The sequence below is a fragment of the Pagrus major genome, chromosome 4 (genome assembly GCF_040436345.1).
Source record: "Pagrus major chromosome 4, Pma_NU_1.0".
Taxonomy (NCBI): Eukaryota; Metazoa; Chordata; class Actinopteri; order Spariformes; family Sparidae; genus Pagrus; species Pagrus major.
This window is the reverse complement of record NC_133218.1, coordinates 36,727,741-36,748,550: the sequence shown is the minus strand read 5'-3', so window position 1 is coordinate 36,748,550 and position 20,810 is coordinate 36,727,741. Positions and strand designations below refer to the sequence as shown.

The following is a 20,810-nucleotide window of genomic DNA, read 5'->3' as shown; positions in this document are numbered from 1 at the left end:
ATTGTATTAATCACTTGTGTTTCTGTCGCAACTGATTTATTCTGCCTTTTTGGCATGTTTCTGTTTCTGCCATAAAACTGGGAAAAGAAGAGGAAAAGAAAAAATAGAAATAGAAAAGCATTTTTCTGATTATCAGACTCAATGTTTTTGTTTGTTTTAATCTGATTGTCGATAAAATTAGTGAATTTAAAAATGTTTTACTTTGTCTCTGATGCAGCAAAGTAACTAAAGCACCCGAGAGTCGTGCTTGAGTAAAAAGTTCGATGGCGAGGAAGGTGGCAGGGTCCGCCACATGTAAACAAAGCATGAATCTGTGTTGTCCTTTTAAGTTCAGTTTGTTTATTCAGCGATAAAAAGACCTTTCTCTTCTGAAATTACAGATTGCACCTTTAGTGACGAACACACACACACACACACACACACACACACACACACACACACACACACACACACACGTGAGGTGACGAAGCATTGACATCGCTGAAGACTGACGTCAGAGAGGCGGGGTCCGCCAGGGGGGGGGGCGGAGCCAGCTGCAGCCTCCCTCTCAGTGAATCAGCAGGAGGAAATACTGAGGTCGAGGATTTCCCACCTGCAGCCGCCACAACCGGCACCAGTGTGGACAGTGAAGTATATAAACCGGGTCCAATGGAGCTGCGGGACACACTCACGCCGGCCCAACATGTGCATCATGACGCGGGACAGTCTGCAGATGGTAACAGCCCTGACCCGCACTCAGCCCCGCGCCGGACTCTCTGCACGGCGTCTCACGTGTTTGTTTGTTTGTTTGTTTTGCAGGTGCTTCTCTGCTCGCTGCTGCTCGTCTTCACCGGCCGCACCTGCCCCAGGTGCATCAACGAGGACGGGCTGAATAAACTGATCGAGGAGCTTCAGACGCGGTACTGGGACAAGAAGGTCTCCGTGAGCCCGCCGGACAACAGGACCTGCATGCAGGCCGCCAGAGAGATGCGAGGAGCCGACAACAACCGCGCCGTGTCCCCGTGGAAGTACAGGTAGGCGACCGCGCGCTGCTACGGAGGCGCGGAGGGACAAAAAGGCGCTGCGATATCACGAGTGAGCAGAAATCAGTGTCACAGCAGTGCAGGAGGAAGAGTACTTAAACTAGTAATCTATTACTTTGATACAAGTGAAAGTCACCGGCACGAATAGTACTTGAGTAAAAGACTTAAAGTAACTGATATTAAATGTACTTAAGTATCAAAAGTAACAAAAATAAATGATATATATTTATTTTAAGTACAGTACTTGAGTAAATGTATATTTTAGTACTGCTGCAGTAGTGGAGGAAGTACTCAGATCTTTTACTGAAGTAAAACTAACAATACTGCAGTGCAGTACTTGAGTAAAAGTAAAGATATCGTGTTAATATATTACTTTGACACAAGTGAAAGTCACCTGCATGAATAGTACTTGAGTAAAAGACTTAAAGTAACTGATATTAAATGTACTTAATTATCAAAAATACAAGTAAAAGTAGCCTAAATTATAAGTATAACCTATACATGTAGGCTACATATAAACTGAGAATAGTACTCGAGTAAAAGTATCTGATATATCATGTAGGTCTTAAGTATCAAAATTAGTTTCCTGGCTATAAATGTACTAAAGTATCAAAAATACAAGTAAAAATAAATCATATATATTTATTTTAAGTACAGTACTTGAGTAAATGTATATTTGATTACTGCTGCAGTAGTGGAGGAAGTAATCTGATCTTTTACTTAAGTAAAACTAACAATACTGCAGTACAGTACTTGAGTAAAAGTAAAGATATCGTGTTAAAAGATTACTTTGATGAAAGTGAAAGTCATTGATATAAATGATATTTGAGTAAAAGATTTAAAGTGTCTGATGAAATATGTACTGAAGTATCAAAAGTACTTTTTATTTTATCTGCTTGCCAATAATGTTTTACTTTGGCTCAGATGCAGCAGGTGATCTGCAAAATAACTAGTAACTAAAGTTATTAAATAAAAAAAAGTGCAATATTTGTCTCCAAAATGTGGTGGAGACAAATTTAGTTACATTCCATCACTGCTGCAGTTGTGGAGGAAAACTGCAGTACAGTGTCGTAAAAAGTACCCAAAAGTATATATAATAAAATAACTGTATTTTAAAATGTTTCACTTTGGCTCTGATGCAGTATGTTTGTCATCTCCCACCACCGCAACGAATACTACTTGAGTAAAAATCTCAAAGAATCTGATATTAAATGTGCTAAAGTATCAAAAGTAAAAAATAACACACACACAGCTCCACCTGTGTTTTTTATCTGTGTTCAGAGGAAATTTGTCTTCATATCATTAATTGTGATCAGTCCAGAGCTTGTGTGGTGATTAACTTTGCGTCTGTCCGACTGTTTCCCATCAGAATAGATCAAGACAACGACAGGATTCCTCCCAAAATCCCCTTTGCGGTGTGCATTTGTGAGGGCTGCATCATCCACCAGCGTGAAGACATGGACTACAACTCCAAAGCTGTGTACGCGTCGCTGATGATCCACAGGAGGACAGGAAAGTGCTCCGACAACAAATACAAAGTGAAAAAGGACTTTATCCAAGTCCCTGTGGGCTGCACCTGTGTTGTGCCGAACATATCGTAAACTCACATCGGTGCTGACCTTTACACTTTTCTCTTAATTAACCAAGTGAGCAAAATAATCCATCTTGTAACCTGCTAGTTCAGCTCACACAGCTTAAATCGAGATCTATCACAGTTTATGGTTTCTTGGGGGGAAAACGGAGCAAAAAATGGTGCTAATCACTGGTTTTAGACATTTTGTATGTAGGTTAAAAAGCTGCTCTGTAGAGAGACGGAGGGAAACCAAAACTTTTGGCTTCAGTTCCAGAAGACAAAACTCATTTAAACACTTATTTACGCAGCTGATTTTCAGCCATGCTTGCAGCGTGAGTTGAAGGATGATGGAGCACTTCGGTCCAGACTGAAATATAAAAAAAAGATATTAAACAATGCTCTGAAATTTTGTAGAGAGAGACATTTGAAACCTGCTGATTTTATTGATCCCTGACTTTAACAGCAGCAGGTTGACATCTTTGTTAAATTTCTTAATAATTATTGAATAGATAGATTTTCATCTCGTGTAAAAATGTCTGACCAACGTTCCAAAACTCCGACACAAACTTATTTTTAAAAAATTGCTTCTCAGCTAATCATTTCGGCACTACTTAAACCATCTAACCTCAGTGAGCAGATGCTTTTACCTTTAAGCTACAAAACGCTCTTCTATGCACTCTTATTCTTATAAGTCTTATTTTGAGAGCAGTAGTTTGCACGTACTGATTAATGTGAAATGATGCATCTTTATATGTTCATAAATGACAAGCAGCAAGAAGTGAACAGTTAAAAAAAAATAGTTTGACATTTTGGGTATTTATGTGTCGAGAGGTGGATGAGAAGATTAATTATCATGTTTGTGCAGCCAGCAGACAGTTAGCTTAGCTAAGCATATTTTCTGAGGGATAATGGTAAGTGTAGTAATCGAGTACTCTGGCTGAGTAAATGTTCTTAGTTAGCTTGCTAAATATTAATTAAATTATTTAATCCATACAAAAAACAACAACCCAAAACACTGTGGGTGTAAAATGGTATTATGGCAGTAGTTGTGGTAAATAACCCCATGTAAAGATGAAAAGTTGTTTAACTGATAGACGCCTTCTTATCGTCAGTGGGACACAATGAATTTACAGTTTAATCAGATAACAAGAATTTGCTGGCTAGAGTTTTTCCTAAATGTTCAACAAACGGCCAGCGGTGGCGCTGATACAGCAGCTCGTCATCTTTAGTTTCCTCGGTAAACACACCGACCTCTTCGGCTGTCGCAGCTGTATTGTCTCTGGGTTCGTTAGGCAGAGTGGACCAGTGGCAGCGCAGCCTGGCAGCAGCCTGGCAGCAGCCTGGCAGCAGCCTGGCAGCAGCCTGGCAGCAGCCTGGCAGCAGCCTGGCAGCAGCCTGGCAGCAGCCTGCCGTGTTGGCACCGGGCCTGTCCGCTCTACCCAGCGAGTCCAGAGACACTGGCAGCGAAGAGCTGCTCCACAGGACGAGAGACCCTGAGAGGAGCAGCACGAGACCGGGAAACAGGCTGAAGAGGTCGGTGTGTTTACTGGGGAAACCACAGCTCGTAAATAGTCGCGTCAGAAGCACAAGAAAAACGAACCAACCAACGAAGGGAACTAATCAGCAACAAATGCAATGGGAACCATAATAACACCATTACCAGTCTTTATGCTAAGCTAAGCTAAGCTAAGCTAAGCATCATTGTAGCTTGATGTTAAACTAGGGCTGGATAATATATCGTTATCGTGATGTGAGACAATATTCGGTCTGAGATTTTGGATATGGTTATATCACGTCATTTTTTTCTGAACTTACCAAACTGTTGTTCTTGTTCTAATGTTCGTCTTTACCCAATTAGTCATTATATTCACATTACTGATGATTATTTAATATTTTGTCATAGTACCAGTAGTTACGCTACAATATTGTTGCGTGATATAAACTAAAAATATTGCGATATCATTTTAAAGCCATGCCGGCCCTGCATTTAACTGATAAACACGAGTGCTATCGATCTTCTCATCGAACTCTCTGAAAGACAGTGAATACGTGTATTTCTCAAAATGTCAAACTATTGTTGTAAAACGGGACAGTATTAGGCACATGCATATTTTGTACAACTTACATTTATTCTTAAACCTCAACTTGATGAATTTAAAACACTAAAGCATCAAAGTATTGAAGCCGGTTGACGTTTTGTTCTTTGTTTAATGTGAAGTAAGCCTCTTTTAGGCTAAATGTGAAGATTCCTACAGGTTTTATTATTTTATTTTATTTTATTTATGTGGTGTTTTCATTGTGATCAAAGGTAATGTGTATTTGATCACTGAAGGAGCCAGTGAATTAAGTTGTGTTTGTTTTAAAACTCATTTGGCAAACTGTCAAACTGGAACGACCGTCTTTGAACACCTGGGCTCTCCTGGGCTCTCCTGGGCTCACCTGGGCTCACCTGGGCTCAACAACCCTAATGAAGACTGGTTGAATCAACGACGTCTTCAAGGAACTGAAACAAGTCCAGCTGCCGACTTACAGCGCTGAGAATGTGAATGTTGACCTCTGCTGGATAAAAGGTGTAATACACCTCAGGAGGTTAACGTGACTAGTTCATCTACTAGTGTAGATGTTTTATTATTATTAGATTGTCTTTCACTGTAGGATATTTTGTGCCGTTAAAGGTTTTTTATTTTTACTGTGTAAGACTCAGGAGCGATAAATCATCTCGCATGAGACAATTAAACACTCAGATTTGTAATAACATGACTGCCCCAGTGAAGTAATTGAATCTAGGCTTGTTATTTTGTTCTCCTGTGCTGCTGCTTGTCTCATGTCATATTTGTTCAACTCTGTCTATGTTCTTATTCATTTGCAACTATGCACTTTTTTTAACTTTTAACTTAAAAAATAAAAGAGTCTCTTTGAGTCTTTTGTCCAGTTTTGTTTTTTTTGTACAGCAAATGAATCCTCATTTAATTCTCTTTATATTTTGTAAAACAATTAGATATTAAAGGGATCCATAAATTATAGTCATACATACTTTTATTTTTTTGTTGATTCTGGCGGACCCTTGTGGACAAAAGATGACGACGGTAAAACGAAGTAAACGTGCCGAACCACCAGACGACTGAGCAGCTTCTGTCCCGAGGCCGGCGGACTCCTCAGTTCTTCTTCTTCAGCACTCAACCACGACAGAACCACGACAGAACCACGACAGAACCACGTCCCAGAATAACTAACTCAAAATGAAAGAGTCGATGTTCTCGCTGATGGCCTTGTTTGCTTATGTGGGTCAGATCGAGGCATCGGTGTTAAATTGAGAGAGAAGCAGGTAGAAGATCCTTGTGGTACGTGAAGTTACTGAGATAATAAATAGATAACCTGTTGGTAGTTTTTGCACTGCTGCTCTCATAATATGTGGGATGTAAACAGGAAGTCGAGCCGTAGATTGTGTGATTAACTGTCGGTTGTAACTTGAGCCCCGCTAACTTTAGCCGACAGTTGATGACACCGTGGCTGAATGAGGTATTAGTACTTCATGTTTGTGTTGTACCCATGAGTGTACCGACACTTATCACTGGATTACTGATGAAACTTAAAAATGTGATGATTCTCAGCCAACATCTGGATTTATAGAGCTTCTTTTGTGTGTGTGTGTGTCATGTTTTCACCGTGGTTTGTTTGTTTGTTTGTTTGTTTGTTGGTTTGTTGGTTTGTCAGCAGGATTACACAAAAACTACTCAACGGATTTCCACCAAACTTGGGTGGAGGATTTGGTCTCGATCCAGAATAAACCCCATTAACTTTCGGTGTGGATCCAGATGAAGTGATGAATCCAGGAATTCTTCTTTAACATTGCGTAAAAGGATGTTTTTCAACATGTTTTGGTCATTTCTCAGGATGCATGGATCTTGATGGAAAAACTCATGTGCATTTAGGTGGCTGGTATCTATGAGTGAGAACAAAAGGGAACTGTTGGGCCTTGGCGGAGGTATGCGCTCTACTGAGTGCTATTCTAGTTCTTTGTCTTACTTTGAGTAGTTCAAAAACTTCTTCTCAAAGTTTTTGAACTTCTGCTCCCATAATTTGGGGGATGTAAACTGAATTTTGTACATAATTAACTGTAGGTTACAACTGGACAAATGTTAATTTTAGCCTATATTTGTTGACATTTTGGCATTTAAAATAAGCCGAATTAGGTATTAGTACCTCATGTTTGGACTGTACTCATGGGTTTACACAAAGCTATAACTGATTTTACTGATACGTAACGAAAACCTAAAAATGTGATGATTCTCAGCCGAGTTCTGGACTCATGGAGCCTCTTTTTATTCTGACTTAAAGCAGATTAATGGGCGATTACAAAAAAATCACAAAAATTAGCCCTGATGCTTGTAGCCTAATGAACCTTTGTCTCACGTGTCAGAGGACAGAAATCCATACAGAATATTTCTACACAGTTAAAGAAGGATAAAACCCAAGTGTAGCAGACAATAATGTTTATTGTCACGGTTCTTATAGCAATCAGCCTGTACACAGGTGCATGGGTGAGGTCTATAACGTACGCGTCATTGACCCTACCGCAAAGGAGTTACACTCCCTGAGGGCCTTTGCTCGGTGGACTAACTACATAGAAATTACATTCCTTCGGGGCACAACACACAGTATTGTACTGCAAACAAGACGTCACACCTGCACATCCAGACAGACATTTCCAACATGAATCCTGATTTGACGCTCATCTTTGCGGGACGTGACTTGTTTGTGCCGCCACAAATTACCTTTGACACACCTGTTTTTGAAGTAAAGCGTCTGAATCAACCCACAAACCTGCTACACAAACAATATTTTAACAGCTGCAGCAATGATACACATCCAAGTGTTTAAGTTTTTAATTAAAGTGTTGACATCTTTATATTCTGTACAATATGAAACATCGCACGTCTCACCTGTAACAACCTCGATAAGTAACATGAAGACGGCACTGCATGACTGAACTGAACTGAGCACTGTGAGGTCTTCATCAGGTCGGTTTTGTCACATTAATCAGTTGCAGTGAATAAAATGCCCACTTGGTGTCTCTGCATGACAGCAGGAGGAAAAACACACAGGTGAGACGCTCGGCATGTCAGCAGGTCGATGAGACGGAAAACAAAATGAAGAAACTATTTGTGTTACATTTTACAATAGTTTTACTCTCTGTGGATATTTCTGATATACAAACACTGTGTGGGTGGATGTTGTGTTACTGTCTTCATCTTCACAATACAACAAATAAATTCATCTCTTATATTCAGTGCCTTCCTCCACAGTCTGAAAAAGGGTTGCAGATCTTAAATTTCCATGTCTGGGAGACAAAAAGAAATGCTCATGTTTCACTTTATTTTTTAAAATTTGGCTCACATCACAATAGATAACAGTAGATGAACGTTGATCTGTTGTCATGTGAGCCGAATAAAAAAGGGAACGTGAGTCTTCTGTCCTCGATCGACTCAGAAATTTGAGATTGGCGACCCATTCATATTTTTTGGAAAATGCCCACTGGAGTTTGGGTTCAGCGCTCCACTGAGAATCCCATTGTTGAGGCGTAACCTCATTTTCCAGCTCAGTGTTATAAAGTGCTTTATACATTAAGACACGGATAAATTCATTAAACCATCAAAGACGACGCAGAACCGAAACATGAAGACCAGTGATAGAAGTTGTAAAAGCACTGATTTAAAATGACATTTAAAACTGTAAAAATATAGAAAATGACACAAATATCTCTGTCACCATGTAGATAAATACTCTGTTATACTATACTCTGTTAATCTCATTTTTCCAAATCTTGATTATCCGCTATGATGGGAAAGACAGCAGTGCTAGTGAAAAATATACAAGAAACAAAACGCAAATAAATAGGTCACACTATAGAAAGGTTGGAAACATATCAAGTAATGCATAACGAACACAAGGATTGAATTCATGTATTCAATGATTATGAAGTGATAAAGTCGACATGTGATTAGTTTACAGTTAATAGATCTTCAGTAAATGAATATTTCTGCACACTCACTTTGTATATTAACTTATTGTATTTAACATCAAACTAGCTGGAACCAATTCACACACAGAAGAAGCAGCTCTCATGGAAGTATAAAGTGTGTTTCATCATTGGCATCGTTAGCCAGTTCAGCTAGCCTAGCTGGCTACTTTAATCAAGAAAATCACTGCCCAGTTAACGAGCGATGAGGTTGGAGCGTCTCTGCTCGTCGGTCCCTTAAATCTTTGGCAGCTCCTCCGAACACTGAGTGTAAAAAAGAGCCATAGCGACCTTATGTTGGCTAAACCGAGTGACTAGCTAATGTCATGTTGTCTTATAGTCCTTTCACACTGGCCAAAAAACCCAAGACACCCGCTGACATCTGGCCGCTGTGTGGTCCGAACAAACATTCAGTGAAAAGGTTCTTTTGGACCTAAAACGAGCCCCCAGCATCGTCCCGGACATGCACACAGCATTAGATCATTAGGAGTTAGGAGCATTAGGAGTAAAGCCGCTGGACATTTTTTGGGGATTTTTTCAGAATTGACTTTAATCTCAAAATTCAAGCCTGAGAATAAAAAGCTCGGCTCTTTGAACAGTGGTCCTCATCCCTGTGACTCTGTAACAACAGCGAGGCCACAAGCTGAAACATGTCGGCTCGAAGATAAAGTTGCTCTTTGTGCTACAAGTGTCGCAGGACTGTTGACATGTTGTCTCTGCGAGCAGCTTTAGTCTTTGGCTTCTACAGTTAGTTCAGACCGACACGCCCTGTACTGAAGTTAAAGGCATCAAATGTTTGAATACTAAACAGAGATAAGGCACCAGTCAGTCAACAAGAAATATTGTTACCATGTTTAGTTTAGTCCTGCAGAGCAACAATGCAGGTCTGTGACGTGTCCGAACACGTTGCTGCATCATGATTACTGCTGGAGAGCTGTAACAAACCTGCAGGGATACATGAATGGCACGGTGCCATGTACGCTCTTACAACCCGCTGTTTCCTTAAGAATATAAAATGCGGTACGCTTCCAGTTTCATTGCTTTTAAGCCCGGTGAATCATGTACCTTGGACAGATATGAACTCTGCGGTCACTCCTTTTTACTTCAGCAACCTTTGCAGTCAAGGACAGAGTTTCTCGAGTGTTAACTGGCCCGCTGTCATTGAATTTACAAGTGCAGCAAAATATTTATAATTCTAGAAAGTAGAAAGTCTCATTAGTCTATGTTCTGTTTAACACTTTAAACATCTGACAGGAGTTGACTTTGTAGAAGGAGCTGAGAAAATTCAGTCCCGGTGTCAATATATTACTCTTAGTCCTTCTTTAGCTGTCATTTCTTCGATCGGCAGTATGGACCTGGTTTCTTAAAGTCTTCCCAGTTCTTCACACGGTCAGCGTGTGCATGTGTCGTGGTGGCCACCAGCCTGGAGTAAGCACAGCGGCTGTACTCCACAGGAAAGACGTTAAAATAACCCCAGCCCGGGGGGTCAGTGGGGTCGATGCCCAAGTGCTTCAAACACAACCCCAAAGACACGTCCTCAATGTAAATAGGTTTGACGTGTCTGGATGCCTCCACGAGCTTTTTAGGGAGATCTAAAGACAGAACGTAGCCCAGACCCAAAGCATAAGGTGGGTAATGTGAGTTGGAGTAAAGCTCCTCAGGTATGTACCACTTAGAAGTTGTATCTCTGAGGACTGCAGCTTCTCTCGCTACAAGTCCGGTCATGTAGTTTGTCTTTGGAGCATTTAACAACATCCTGATGAGGTTGGACAAATTCAAAAACATGTCTGAGTCGATCTTCATGGCATAAGAGGCGCCGGAGCAGTGGGAGTCCAGCCACTCCAGCATCACCATGGTCTTGATGGTGAGGTTCTTGTAGCAGTCCAGGAAGTCGCTCTGGATCAGGTCTCGGTGCTCTTTGCTCTCCTGCAGCAGCTGCTCCTGGAGCTGCTCTGCTCCCTCTCCAGTCTGCAGCCCCAGCAGGAAGAACAGCTTCACCACTTTGTCCAGTACCAGGCTCTCACCTCCCCAGGTGCTGCGGATGACGTCACGGTGAGCCCTGTTGTGGGGCGCCACAGGAACCATCAGAACCAGGAAAGGCTTCTGCTGCTCACAGGTCGTTGGCTCATTTATAAGGAAGTGGTACTCATAGGGGTATTCCACTAAATACGGTCCTGGAGACTGATAAGGAACTGGTGTTGGTGGCTCAGGTTTCTGCTGGGTCGCCTCTGAAGAATTTGAAGTCCGGTGTAACGTGTTGGACGTGTTTGTCACCTTTGTTGATGTGATGTTGTCAGTACGACGGAGGGCAGATCGGCTGATCTCACCTGTCCCGTCGCTGGAAACAGTCATGTCGGGAGAAAGAACCGACAAATCTGCTGTGCTGTATTTCATCCACCAGTTAGGGCTCCAGCTGCGCTTCATTTCCTTTGTGTTCATGAAAAACAGAAACACTGCTCCCACCAGGATGAAGAAGAGGCAGTGACGCTGTGAGCAAACACACCTTCTCCTGCTCTCTGCTGGTTTCACGCCATCCACTGTTTCCTGGCTGAGAGGAGAAGGACATAAATCTTAGAACGAGAGTCGTCGTGTTTTTAGCAGAAGAAGCTTCAACTTTACTGAAATTATGATACTTTGTTAATCATTAACTGTGCCTTCCTTCCTTCCTTCCTCGCTCTCTGCCTCCTCACTAGACAGACTTGTCTCATGAATACAGAAAATAATATTTAAAAGGTTTACATACCAGTGTCTTCCGTTAGCAAAGCCAGTTTTCGGCATGTTGACGCACGCCTGTCTATGGATTTGGGTTGTCGTCCTTTTAGAAAATTGAAAAACTTATTGCTCCACAAAAGAAATTCATGTCAGCTGTCCAGCATCGGTGAGCGTGACTCTTATCGCTCTGTTACGACAAACTGCAGCAGCAAAGACCATTAACCTGAATCTACCTGTGTCTATAACACACTCTGCCATGTGTGTGTGTCTCTAGTTCCTCCTTCTGTCCAGTTACCATGGCACTGTGTCCGTCCTTCACCTGCAGTGGAGCCACACCTTTGTTTGCACCACCCCTTTATTTTGCGCGAGTGTTGTTTTTGCCTCAAAGCCAATGAAGAACTGGAAATGCTCCAGAGGCTTTGTACACAGCTCTTACAGGCTGAGCGTGTGCTCTGTTATCACAGTGAATCACAGCTGTGGTGCGTGTGTGTGTGTGTGCTGACTGAGGTGTGTCAGAGCCAATGAGAAAGACTTATATAGACTTTGGCACATGACCTGTTGATATATTGTTGCACTGGCAGAATTGTTGCTATGTATTTTTTGTGCACTCATGATAAGCGTTCAGATCTTTTACTTGAATTATTAACGATTATGAATAATCTGCTAAATGTACCGACAGTGGAGTTTGTGTGTTGTAAGTGTGAAAAGTACCCAAAAGTCACACTTGAGTAAGAGTAAAGACATCGTGTTAAAATATTATTTTAGGTGAAAGTCACACAGACGAGTTGTAGGAACAACAGAAGTTATCTCATGACACTTTTCAGCTGGAGCCGGTCCGGACCGCACGCTTTAATTAATATCATTTAATCTGCAGAGACCCGACAGTTCCTCCCTGAACAGCGGAGAGGAAAAACTGGTTTTCAGGTTCGTGTGTGTTTTTTTTTTCTGTTTGAACCAATAAACAGAACAATGAATTTTTTCATTATGTCGTTTATTTGTTCTAACAAAAAATCAAACTACCAACACGTACATGGATCTACTGTCGTGACCACATGTCAAATAAACGCAGCAGAGTATAAAACAGAATATTTGCCTCCAAATTTTAGTGGATTGGAAGTAAAAAGTAAAACTCAAGTAAAGTACAGATAGATGTGTGTACAGTAGTTGAGTAAATGTACACAGTTACATTCAATCACTGCGTTGTAACACGAGCTTCTCTGTTTTGGTATTCAGTCCGGCTGTGTGTGCGTGTTCGTGCATGTGTAGTCTCAAACAGACACCCATCATCACTCTGCTGCTGCAGACACTTCCTGTCCACACACCCGACGGTCACATAACTGAAGCCTTGTTGCGCTAACTCTCCTTCACATTACTGCAGCTGTCAGCACGGCTGATTTATTGTACTGATACTATGTATTAATGCTTCACCTGTGGCCAAGGTGACGGCCATGTTGCTGTCACTAAAACAACTGATAAACGTCATGTGTTATCTGTGGCACAATTCAAATGGGATAAAGAAATCATCCACAGAGTGATGTAGTGATGACGTTTTTTGTAGGCTAACCAAAGTTAGCATCGTCCTGGTTCCCTCCACAAAATTATTATGGATTATTACAGAAAAAAATCTCTGTGTCAAAAACAGGTTTATGATCCTTCCAGGTTCTGCTCATGAAGATAATCTCCACAGATGAACTCCACTCTGTGATGATTGAAGCGTAAATTAAATGTGTAGCAGTAAAAAGCTAATGCTAGGCTACAAACAGACGACATCACGGTCACACGACTTAAACGTCTCCACCACTGAGCGTCTTACTGCACAATTACTATCGAGGTTTTCTATAAACTGATCAATGCACAAGTTGTAAAGTCAGAGTCAGAACAGTGTGTAACTAAAGTGGCCTGTAAAGACGGACTAGTGAGCAGATGAGTCTCCGTGTTCGCTGTATCTCATTTAGACACTTGTTAGCAACCGCTAACCGTTTTTAACACATGAAGAGCTTTATAATTAAACTGTGGGACATTTAATGATGAGTTTATGTCGTAACGTGTAAATATCTTCAGCCTGCGGTCACCACACACCTTATTTCACACATCTAACTGGAGACCAATTTAAAAAACTCACGAGGGAACTGGATGTGTAAAAATGCCGGTTTCTGTGTTTTAGGACGCGTTACTTCACCACTCTATAGAAAGTGTTTTGCCTCTTGTGTAAGAGTCTGTTGATAGTGAGGTAGACGACCATGTAAGACCCATCCGCCTCCTGCTCTTCGTATCAGCTGCTGTGATTAAAAAATGGTCAAGTTGCCAAAAAAACATGGTCGGATATGTCAATCCATTTATTTCACATTAAACCAAAAAAAAAAAAAAAAACACCAACTTCACCGTCTCACGTTCAAAAACCACACACCCTCATTCTGCACCACACCTTTACCTGTACCACCTGTACTATGATTCACACGGCACCAGGAAGTGGTTGAATACCAACTTCTGCTGAAGTTAAATGGCTGCCCTCTATATGTTGACGTTGTTGCTATTATTTTCAAATTAATACCTATATCTGTTTTTTTTTTGATTTTTTTAAAAATCAATTTTGACAGATTTTGAGCAATTGTTGGGCTGAAAAACATCAAACCAATCTGGCAACACGGGCCCTGACTCAGATCAGTATCATGAAATTGTATTTACAGATTGAAGGAGGCAACGCATCATATTAAATAGTAACTGCAACTGTGTGACTGGGGTATTCAGTCATTATATCATTGTGTGTGCTGAGTTCAGGTGAAAAATTCCAAGGGGCCGTGTTGACGCTGCTTGTTAACACATGAGAAAACCTCGGTGGTGTGGGTGTAGGTGGGTGCGCCCACTGGGCCATCAACACTGTTAAAAATTAACAAATTACCTGCTGCTCTCAACTGTGGCAGGGGTTTTGACCCCTGGAGGCGTTTTCTTATCTCCAAGTTGTGCCATAAATCCCTCTTCTGCTTCGACAATATAGTGCCCAAGTTATCTCACCGGTTACTTTGGTTTAGAGCGTCGAAATGTTTAAATACTAAACAGAAATCATGCATCATTCAGATTACATCGTGAGAAAACATCTGAGGGTGGCAAAATTGTGTAAAAACGATTGAAAAATATATATATATTTCACATTTCACAAGACAATTTAGTCCTCGTTGGTAATAGAAGTCCTTTCTTACTGGTCAGCAGTATGGACCTGGTTTCTTAAAGTCTTCCCAGTTCTTCACACGGTCAGCGTGTGCATGTGTCGTGGTGGCCACCAGCCCGGAGTAAGCACAGCGGCTGTACTGCACAGGAAAGACGTTAAAACTATACCCGTTCGGGGGGTTTGTGGGGTCGATGCCCATGTGCTGCATACAAAATCCCAAAAACACATCCTCAATGTAAATAGGTTTGACGTGTCTGGATGCCTCCACGAGCTTTTTAGGGAGATCTAAAGACAGAACGTAGCCCAGACCCAAAGCATAAGGTGGGTAATGTGAGTTGGAGTAAAGCTCCTCAGGTACGTACCACTTAGAAGTTGTATCTCTGAGGACTGCACCTCCTCTCGCTACAAGTCCGGTCATGTAGTTTGTCTTTGGAGCATTTAACAACATCCTGATGAGGTTGGACAAATTCAAAAACATGTCTGAGTCGATCTTCATGGCATAAGAGGCGCCGGAGCAGTGGGAGTCCAGCCACTCCAGCATCACCATGGTCTTGATGGTGAGGTTCTTGTAGCAGTCCAGGAAGTCGCTCTGGATCAGGTCTCGGTGCTCTTTGCTCTCCTGCAGCAGCTGCTCCTGGAGCTGCTCTGCTCCCTCTCCAGTCTGCAGCCCCAGCAGGAAGAACAGCTTCACCACGTTGCCCAGTACCAGGCTCTCACCTCCCCAGGTGCTGCGGATGACGTCACGGTGAGCCCTGTTGTGGGGCGCCACAGGAACCATCAGAACCAGGAAAGGCTTCTGCTGCTCACAGGTCGTTGGCTCATTTATAACAAAGTGGTACTCATAGGGGTATTCCACTAAATACGGTCCTGGAGACTGATAAGGAACTGGTGTTGGTGGCTCAGGTTTCTGCTGGGGCGCCTCTGAAGAATTTGAAGTCCGGTGTAACGTGTTGGACGTGTTTGTCACCTTTGTTGATGTGATGTTGTCAGTACGACGGAGGGCAGAGGAGCTGGTTCTGCTGTCACGGGAATCCGTCAAGGAGGAGATAAGATTTAGTTTTTTAAATGAAGTCAGCCATGTAGGGTTCCAGTCGGGTTTCATTTCCTCAAAGTCCATGCTGCAAACAAACAGAACTGCTCCCAACACCAGGACGAAGAAGAGGCAGCGACACCGTGACCAAATAAACCCTCTCCTGCCTTCTGCTGGTTCCACAGCATCCACTGTTGGCTGAGAGGAAACATAAAATAAAACTTTAATAGTGTTTTTTTTTTTGCTCTTAAATGAACAAAAGTAAAAATGCTCTTGTAAAGTATAAACACAGGTTCAGATAAAAGACAGTTTTCACATTCACGGCGCCTCCCTCCCTCTGTTTCACACAGAAATGCTTCATGAATACAGAAAAGACATTTTAAAAAGCGTACATACCATTCTTTCCTTAGCAAGGACGCTTTCCAGCATATTGTCATGCTCCTGTCTGTAGGAGTGGATTTGAGTTTGTTTACATGTGAAGCAGAGAAAAGATTCCCATGAACAAACCACGGAGTGAAGAGCGACTCTGGACTGTCAGTTAGGAAAACCTGGAGCAGCAGCAAACATGAAGAGCCTGAATCCTGGATCCTGCCACCTCCCTGGCCGACTGTGTCATCGGGCTAAAGTCCCTGGGTTTATTAAGTAACCATGGCACTTTGTCAGGTTTATTACCTGAAGGAGAGCCTCCCCTTTGTTTACCACGCCCATTCATTTGTGAGTGTTGGTTTTGCCTCAATGCAAAAAGCTTGAAATCCTCCGGAGTATTTGCAAACAGCTCGTACGAGCTGAGCTGGTTCTCTGTTAACACGTCGAATCACACCTGTTCGTGTGTGTGTTGAAAGAGATGGGGGTGTGTTCAAGCTAATGAGAAATGGTTTTGTTGCGTCCCTGTATGGCTAGGAGATGAAGGGACTGACATAGTTAAAAAATAATAAGCCGGGTGTAAAGGAGGAGAAAGAAACAATGTGTAACGGTAACTCAAAAACTGCTTTATTTAAGCCAGCAACAAACACTAATCAGCCAAGATGCTATTTCTAGGAAAATCTGTCGGTCGCAGCTCGTGTGCTCAGGCTCTCTGCTTGTCACGGTCGCCCAGCCCACTGGCATCCGCGGCACTTATACCGGTTTGCCTAAGTGGCACGTAGCCTCAGGTGAGGCGCTCCACACACCGACGAGGAGGAGGGGGAGGATGAGGGCGTCACCTGAATGGGTGAAAAGAAAAGAAAACACAAAACACACCCATAGCACCGGGGCTGTAACAGGTTCACTTTGACTCATCAGCTTACCTTTTGATATTGTATATTGTAAAAGAAAAAAAGCCTTTTGTAGATATTTTGGAGTTTGTAACTTCCTGGAAAATCATTATAAATGTTGATGACTCATCCTGCACCCGAGGGCATGCTTTCTTCACTTCATTTCATGATGCTGCAATGGGTTTATAAAAGAGGAACCTCTGTGTCTTGGTTTTTCTTCTGCTGCCCTCGGCTGCTCTGCCTAGAGAAACTCTGGTCAGATAGCTAACCGCTAACAGTAGTGCTTCCTCCCCCGATGACAAAGGCTACAGTTACATTACAATACCGAATGTTTTATAGAGTTTCCTGGTAAACAGGTACCTGTGGCTTTGTTGCTAAAGTATGTGCTAACTGTTGCCAAATGTAACTGAGCCCTGGGTTGCAAGAAAACCACCTCGGTATTTGTAATCCCTTCGTCAAACTAGTGTTTTTCCATTCAGGTCCGGCCGTGTTCACTGAGAGCTGCCAGTCTGGAGTTGATAGAACAAGGAAAAATGGCGATATGATAAAATAAAGTTCATGTGTGGGTGAAGATTGTATGTTTTTTGTGTGTTTTTGGGTCAAACACGCTGATACAGTATGTCAAAGTGAAGAAAGTAAAGATCGTAAAAGAGAAAATAAGAAGTGACAAAACAAAGATACCAAACATGTTAATGAAGGCAAAGCCAGAAGCATTAACAATGGCCAAAAAACACAGGCCTCATGAGGGTTAAGGACACTTAAGAAGACTAAATCATTGTGCTAAGAGGAGCGACAGAAAGCATCCCGACTGGAAACATCACAAACTGACGTGGTTCATCTCGGCCCAGGACGGAAAGGCTCTACAGCCGGTGATTACAACCACCCAGAACATCACTGGTACCATCTCCAGAGCATCAGTGATATAGATCAGTGAAGTGAGATGTCTGCAGAGAGCCCAGAGGATACTAAAGGACAACACCCGCTGTCGTACCACCAGACTGTTATTAAGTGATATAATGTGGAAAAGGTCCTCCGGTGTCAACCAACAAAAGACTTTCTCAAAACTCCTCTGCCACTCCTCACGGCCGTCGCTTCTCCTGAAACAAACTTGTGATTTTTCTGGTTTAACCTGCCGGTGCGTGATTATCATACATATCAGTGCCTCTGTGTTAATTTTGTTTGCACTCTGGTGTTACTTTCAGGTGTTAGGGAAGTGAATGTGTGTCGTGTTGATTTACTTACTTCACGGACCTACCACAGCTTTCTGTTGCAGTAAATTATATTTATACAACAAACTGAAACCGGCAGAACCGGTATGTCAGCCTCTCGTTCCAGGTCATGGTGTGCATTTTCAAAGCAATGCACGTGTGTTATCGAGACTGGAGATTTGAATTCAGTCAAATGCAATCAACACAAGACACGGACGTGTTCAGATGCATTCACAGCCAACCGGTTCGTCATTGACTTACAAAAAGTGGAAAACATTCATCAGTCATCACGCTGCAGAACCCGTCTGCGGAACCCGCTGCAGAACCTGTCTGCGGAGGTTATGTTTTGACCCGTGATCACTTGCTGGTTGGTTTGTCAGCAGGAACAAACAAAAACTACTGATCGTATTTACATGAAACTTCAGTGGAGGATGGGTCTCGGCCCAGAATAGACCCTCTGTACTTCTGGTGCTGATCCTGAAAAAGGGACGGGTCCAGGATTCTTTCTTCAAAATGCCAAATGAAACATTTGTCAACATTTTTGTTAATTTCTCAGGGAATAATGGATCTTCATGAAAAAAAAAATCAGGCATATGTAGGTGGCTGGTACCTGTGAGTGGGTACAAAAGTTCACTGTTGGGCCTTGGCGGAGGTATGCGTTCTACTTAGTGCTTTTCTAGTTTCTAAAAGAGAGAGGCCTGTGGCTGAGATAAATTATGAGTTTTCAGTTTAAACCATCGTGTTTCTAAACATTTACATTTTTAATCTGTTGCTCCATTGCAGGCGATAATGTAGTCAAGACTTACTGATTAAATGAAAACTGTTTAAGGAAAATTCATTACAGGCAGCCAATAAAGGTTTATTATTATTTTAAGGTATCATTATGCTATAATGTTTGTTATTTTATGGATGATTGTCCTCTAAAATGTGACTCCTGTATGTGCTTATATGCTGGTGTTTGCATATATAAGTGATAAGAATCTGTGGTGCAGGAAATGTTTATAGCAGTGTAAGATACATTAACCAGTCGATCTGACAGCACACATTATGCAAAAGTACCTTTGTGTAGTTTATATTTACTATTATACTTTTTCCATTCCAGATCTCGAAATATGTCAAATAACTGAATTGTTCTTCTCAACGATCAGTATCGTGTGAAGCGCGTCAGGGATGACGTAACTGTAGGTTGACCCAGAAATTAGCATCGCTCTGGTTCCCTCAACAAAAAGGCCTGTGGGCGTTTCACTTGGATTCGATCAATTGAGTTTATTATTTTATTACACTTCAACAAGATAATCCTCACAGATGAACACCACTTTTATGATTTTTGAAGCATAAATTAAATCGCCAGAAGTTAAAAGCTAACGAACTTCATCACGGTCAACCGATAAGCTTCCTGCTACACACGTTTTCTATAAACTGATCAACGTAGAAGTTGTAAAGTCAGAGTTAAAGTAGTGTGTAACTAAAGTGGGCCTGTAAAGACGGACTAGTGAGCAGATGAGTCTCCGTGTTCGCTGTGAGGACGTTTAATGTCCCCGACAACCTCTGTAGTCTCATTCAGACACTTGTTAGCAACCGCTAACCGTTTTTAACACACGTAAACAGGATTTTATATCGTAGAACGATTGTTTGTTAACGGCAGGCCTCGTTTTAGGCATCTAATCAAAAACTTATTCAAAAAACTCAGAGACGAGGGACGTGGAAGTGGAAGTGCTGATTTACTTCTGGATTTTAAGACTCATTCTTGCAGCACTCTACCGGCCTCAAACATAAATGAAATAAATCAACTAATGAATAAGAAAAATCTGTCCGGCTGTCGCTCCGTTGACTGAATGTGACCGAACTGAATAAAAAAGTAATTTCATTAAAAAACGTCACATTTGTGGTTTCTTCAAGGACTGAAATGTTTGAACACCATTAATAATAGCTTTTATAAGTACTTTATTAACATAATGTTTTACGTGAGGGACTCCTGACTCCGTGTTGTCGAACACTTGAACAGGTGATAAACATTTGTTCAGAGGAGGAAGAATGTAAGATGGCTGAAGCGTTCAGGTGTTACTTGCACTGAAGCTGTGGACGCGTCCCCACCACCTTTATGAAGCCATAATTTGTTAAACAATATTATGCAAACTTTTTCAGTGAGCACCAGGAAACAGAAACTAATAAACAAAGGCGCTTTGCTCTCCGGCCGATGAAACCGGTTGCTGCTGACGCTCCTGTGAAATGTTGACCCAGGAGCTGACATGTAGGCGTATAATCACTAAACTCCAGATAAGTTCGAGTCATGTGGAGGAAATCTAGTTCCCCAGCAACGTTATGTTAATGAGATGAGATGCAGATGACGTGATGTGAAACCCTGGTGCTGACTGGTTGTTTGCTCATGATATGTTCTGTGTAACATGAAAAACACCATTTGGAAAATTTAACAAGGTTAAAAACTTGACTTGACTCATTGGAGGAGGGCTGACAAACAGTTTTCTTGTTTTTTAATGTTTAGTTTATATTTAAACTTTAAAACTGAAAATATTCAATTTTAAATGAAAAAAACTTGATCAAAAACAAAAACAAACAAACATAAAAAACTTTAATAAAATATTTTTATTATATCGAAACCATACTGTTCTCGTCATCAAACAATAACAAACTGAAAATATACAATTTGAAGAATAAAAAAACTTGATCAAAAACAAAGACAACACAAAATTAGAGAAAACAACAACATAAAAAATATAATTAATAAAAAATATTTTTTAATATATTGTGTTGAAACCAAACTGTTTGACAAAAATCATAAACTAAAAATATTCAACTTTAAATGTAA

At 41.5% G+C, this 20,810-nt stretch overlaps 3 protein-coding genes across 3 annotated transcripts; 1 reads left to right on the top strand and 2 right to left on the bottom strand.

The window, feature by feature from the left end:
• Window positions 1-423: 423 nt before the first annotated feature.
• LOC140994949 (interleukin-17C-like) lies at window positions 424-3,952 on the top strand. The gene is made up of 3 exons (XM_073464806.1): window positions 424-715; window positions 799-1,013; window positions 2,392-3,952. Exons 1-3 carry the CDS (start codon window positions 683-685, stop codon window positions 2,621-2,623), a joined length of 480 nt encoding a protein of 159 aa, XP_073320907.1. The 5' UTR covers window positions 424-682; the 3' UTR covers window positions 2,624-3,952.
• Window positions 3,953-9,943: 5,991 nt separating this feature from the next.
• LOC140994306 (beta-1,3-galactosyltransferase 2) lies at window positions 9,944-10,966 on the bottom strand. The gene has a single exon (XM_073463877.1). It carries the CDS (start codon window positions 10,964-10,966, stop codon window positions 9,944-9,946), a length of 1,023 nt encoding a protein of 340 aa, XP_073319978.1.
• A 2,740-nt stretch (window positions 10,967-13,706) lies between these two features.
• LOC140995156 (beta-1,3-galactosyltransferase 1-like) lies at window positions 13,707-15,980 on the bottom strand. Its single transcript, XM_073465101.1, has 2 exons — window positions 15,919-15,980; window positions 13,707-15,720 (listed from the first exon to the last, which is right to left on the bottom strand). Exons 1-2 carry the CDS (start codon window positions 15,949-15,951, stop codon window positions 14,527-14,529), a joined length of 1,227 nt encoding a protein of 408 aa, XP_073321202.1. The 5' UTR covers window positions 15,952-15,980; the 3' UTR covers window positions 13,707-14,526.
• Window positions 15,981-20,810: the final 4,830 nt, after the last annotated feature.

What these genes read in the sequence shown, in the direction of transcription:
- LOC140994949 (XM_073464806.1), top strand. Translation starts at nt 683, where the DNA reads ATGTGCATCATGACGCGGGACAGTCTGCAGATG. An exon ending in CGCGGGACAGTCTGCAGATG is followed by an intron (nt 716 to 798) that starts GTAACAGCCCTG and finishes TTTGTTTTGCAG; the next exon opens with GTGCTTCTCTGCTCGCTGCT. An exon ending in GTGTCCCCGTGGAAGTACAG is followed by an intron (nt 1,014 to 2,391) that starts GTAGGCGACCGC and finishes GTTTCCCATCAG; the next exon opens with AATAGATCAAGACAACGACA.
- LOC140995156 (XM_073465101.1), bottom strand. Translation starts at nt 15,951, where the DNA reads ATGCTGGAAAGCGTCCTTGCTAAGGAAAGAATG. An exon ending in TCCTTGCTAAGGAAAGAATG is followed by an intron (nt 15,721 to 15,918) that starts GTATGTACGCTT and finishes GTTTCCTCTCAG; the next exon opens with CCAACAGTGGATGCTGTGGA.
- LOC140994306 (XM_073463877.1), bottom strand. Translation starts at nt 10,966, where the DNA reads ATGACTGTTTCCAGCGACGGGACAGGTGAGATCAGCCGATCTGCCCTC.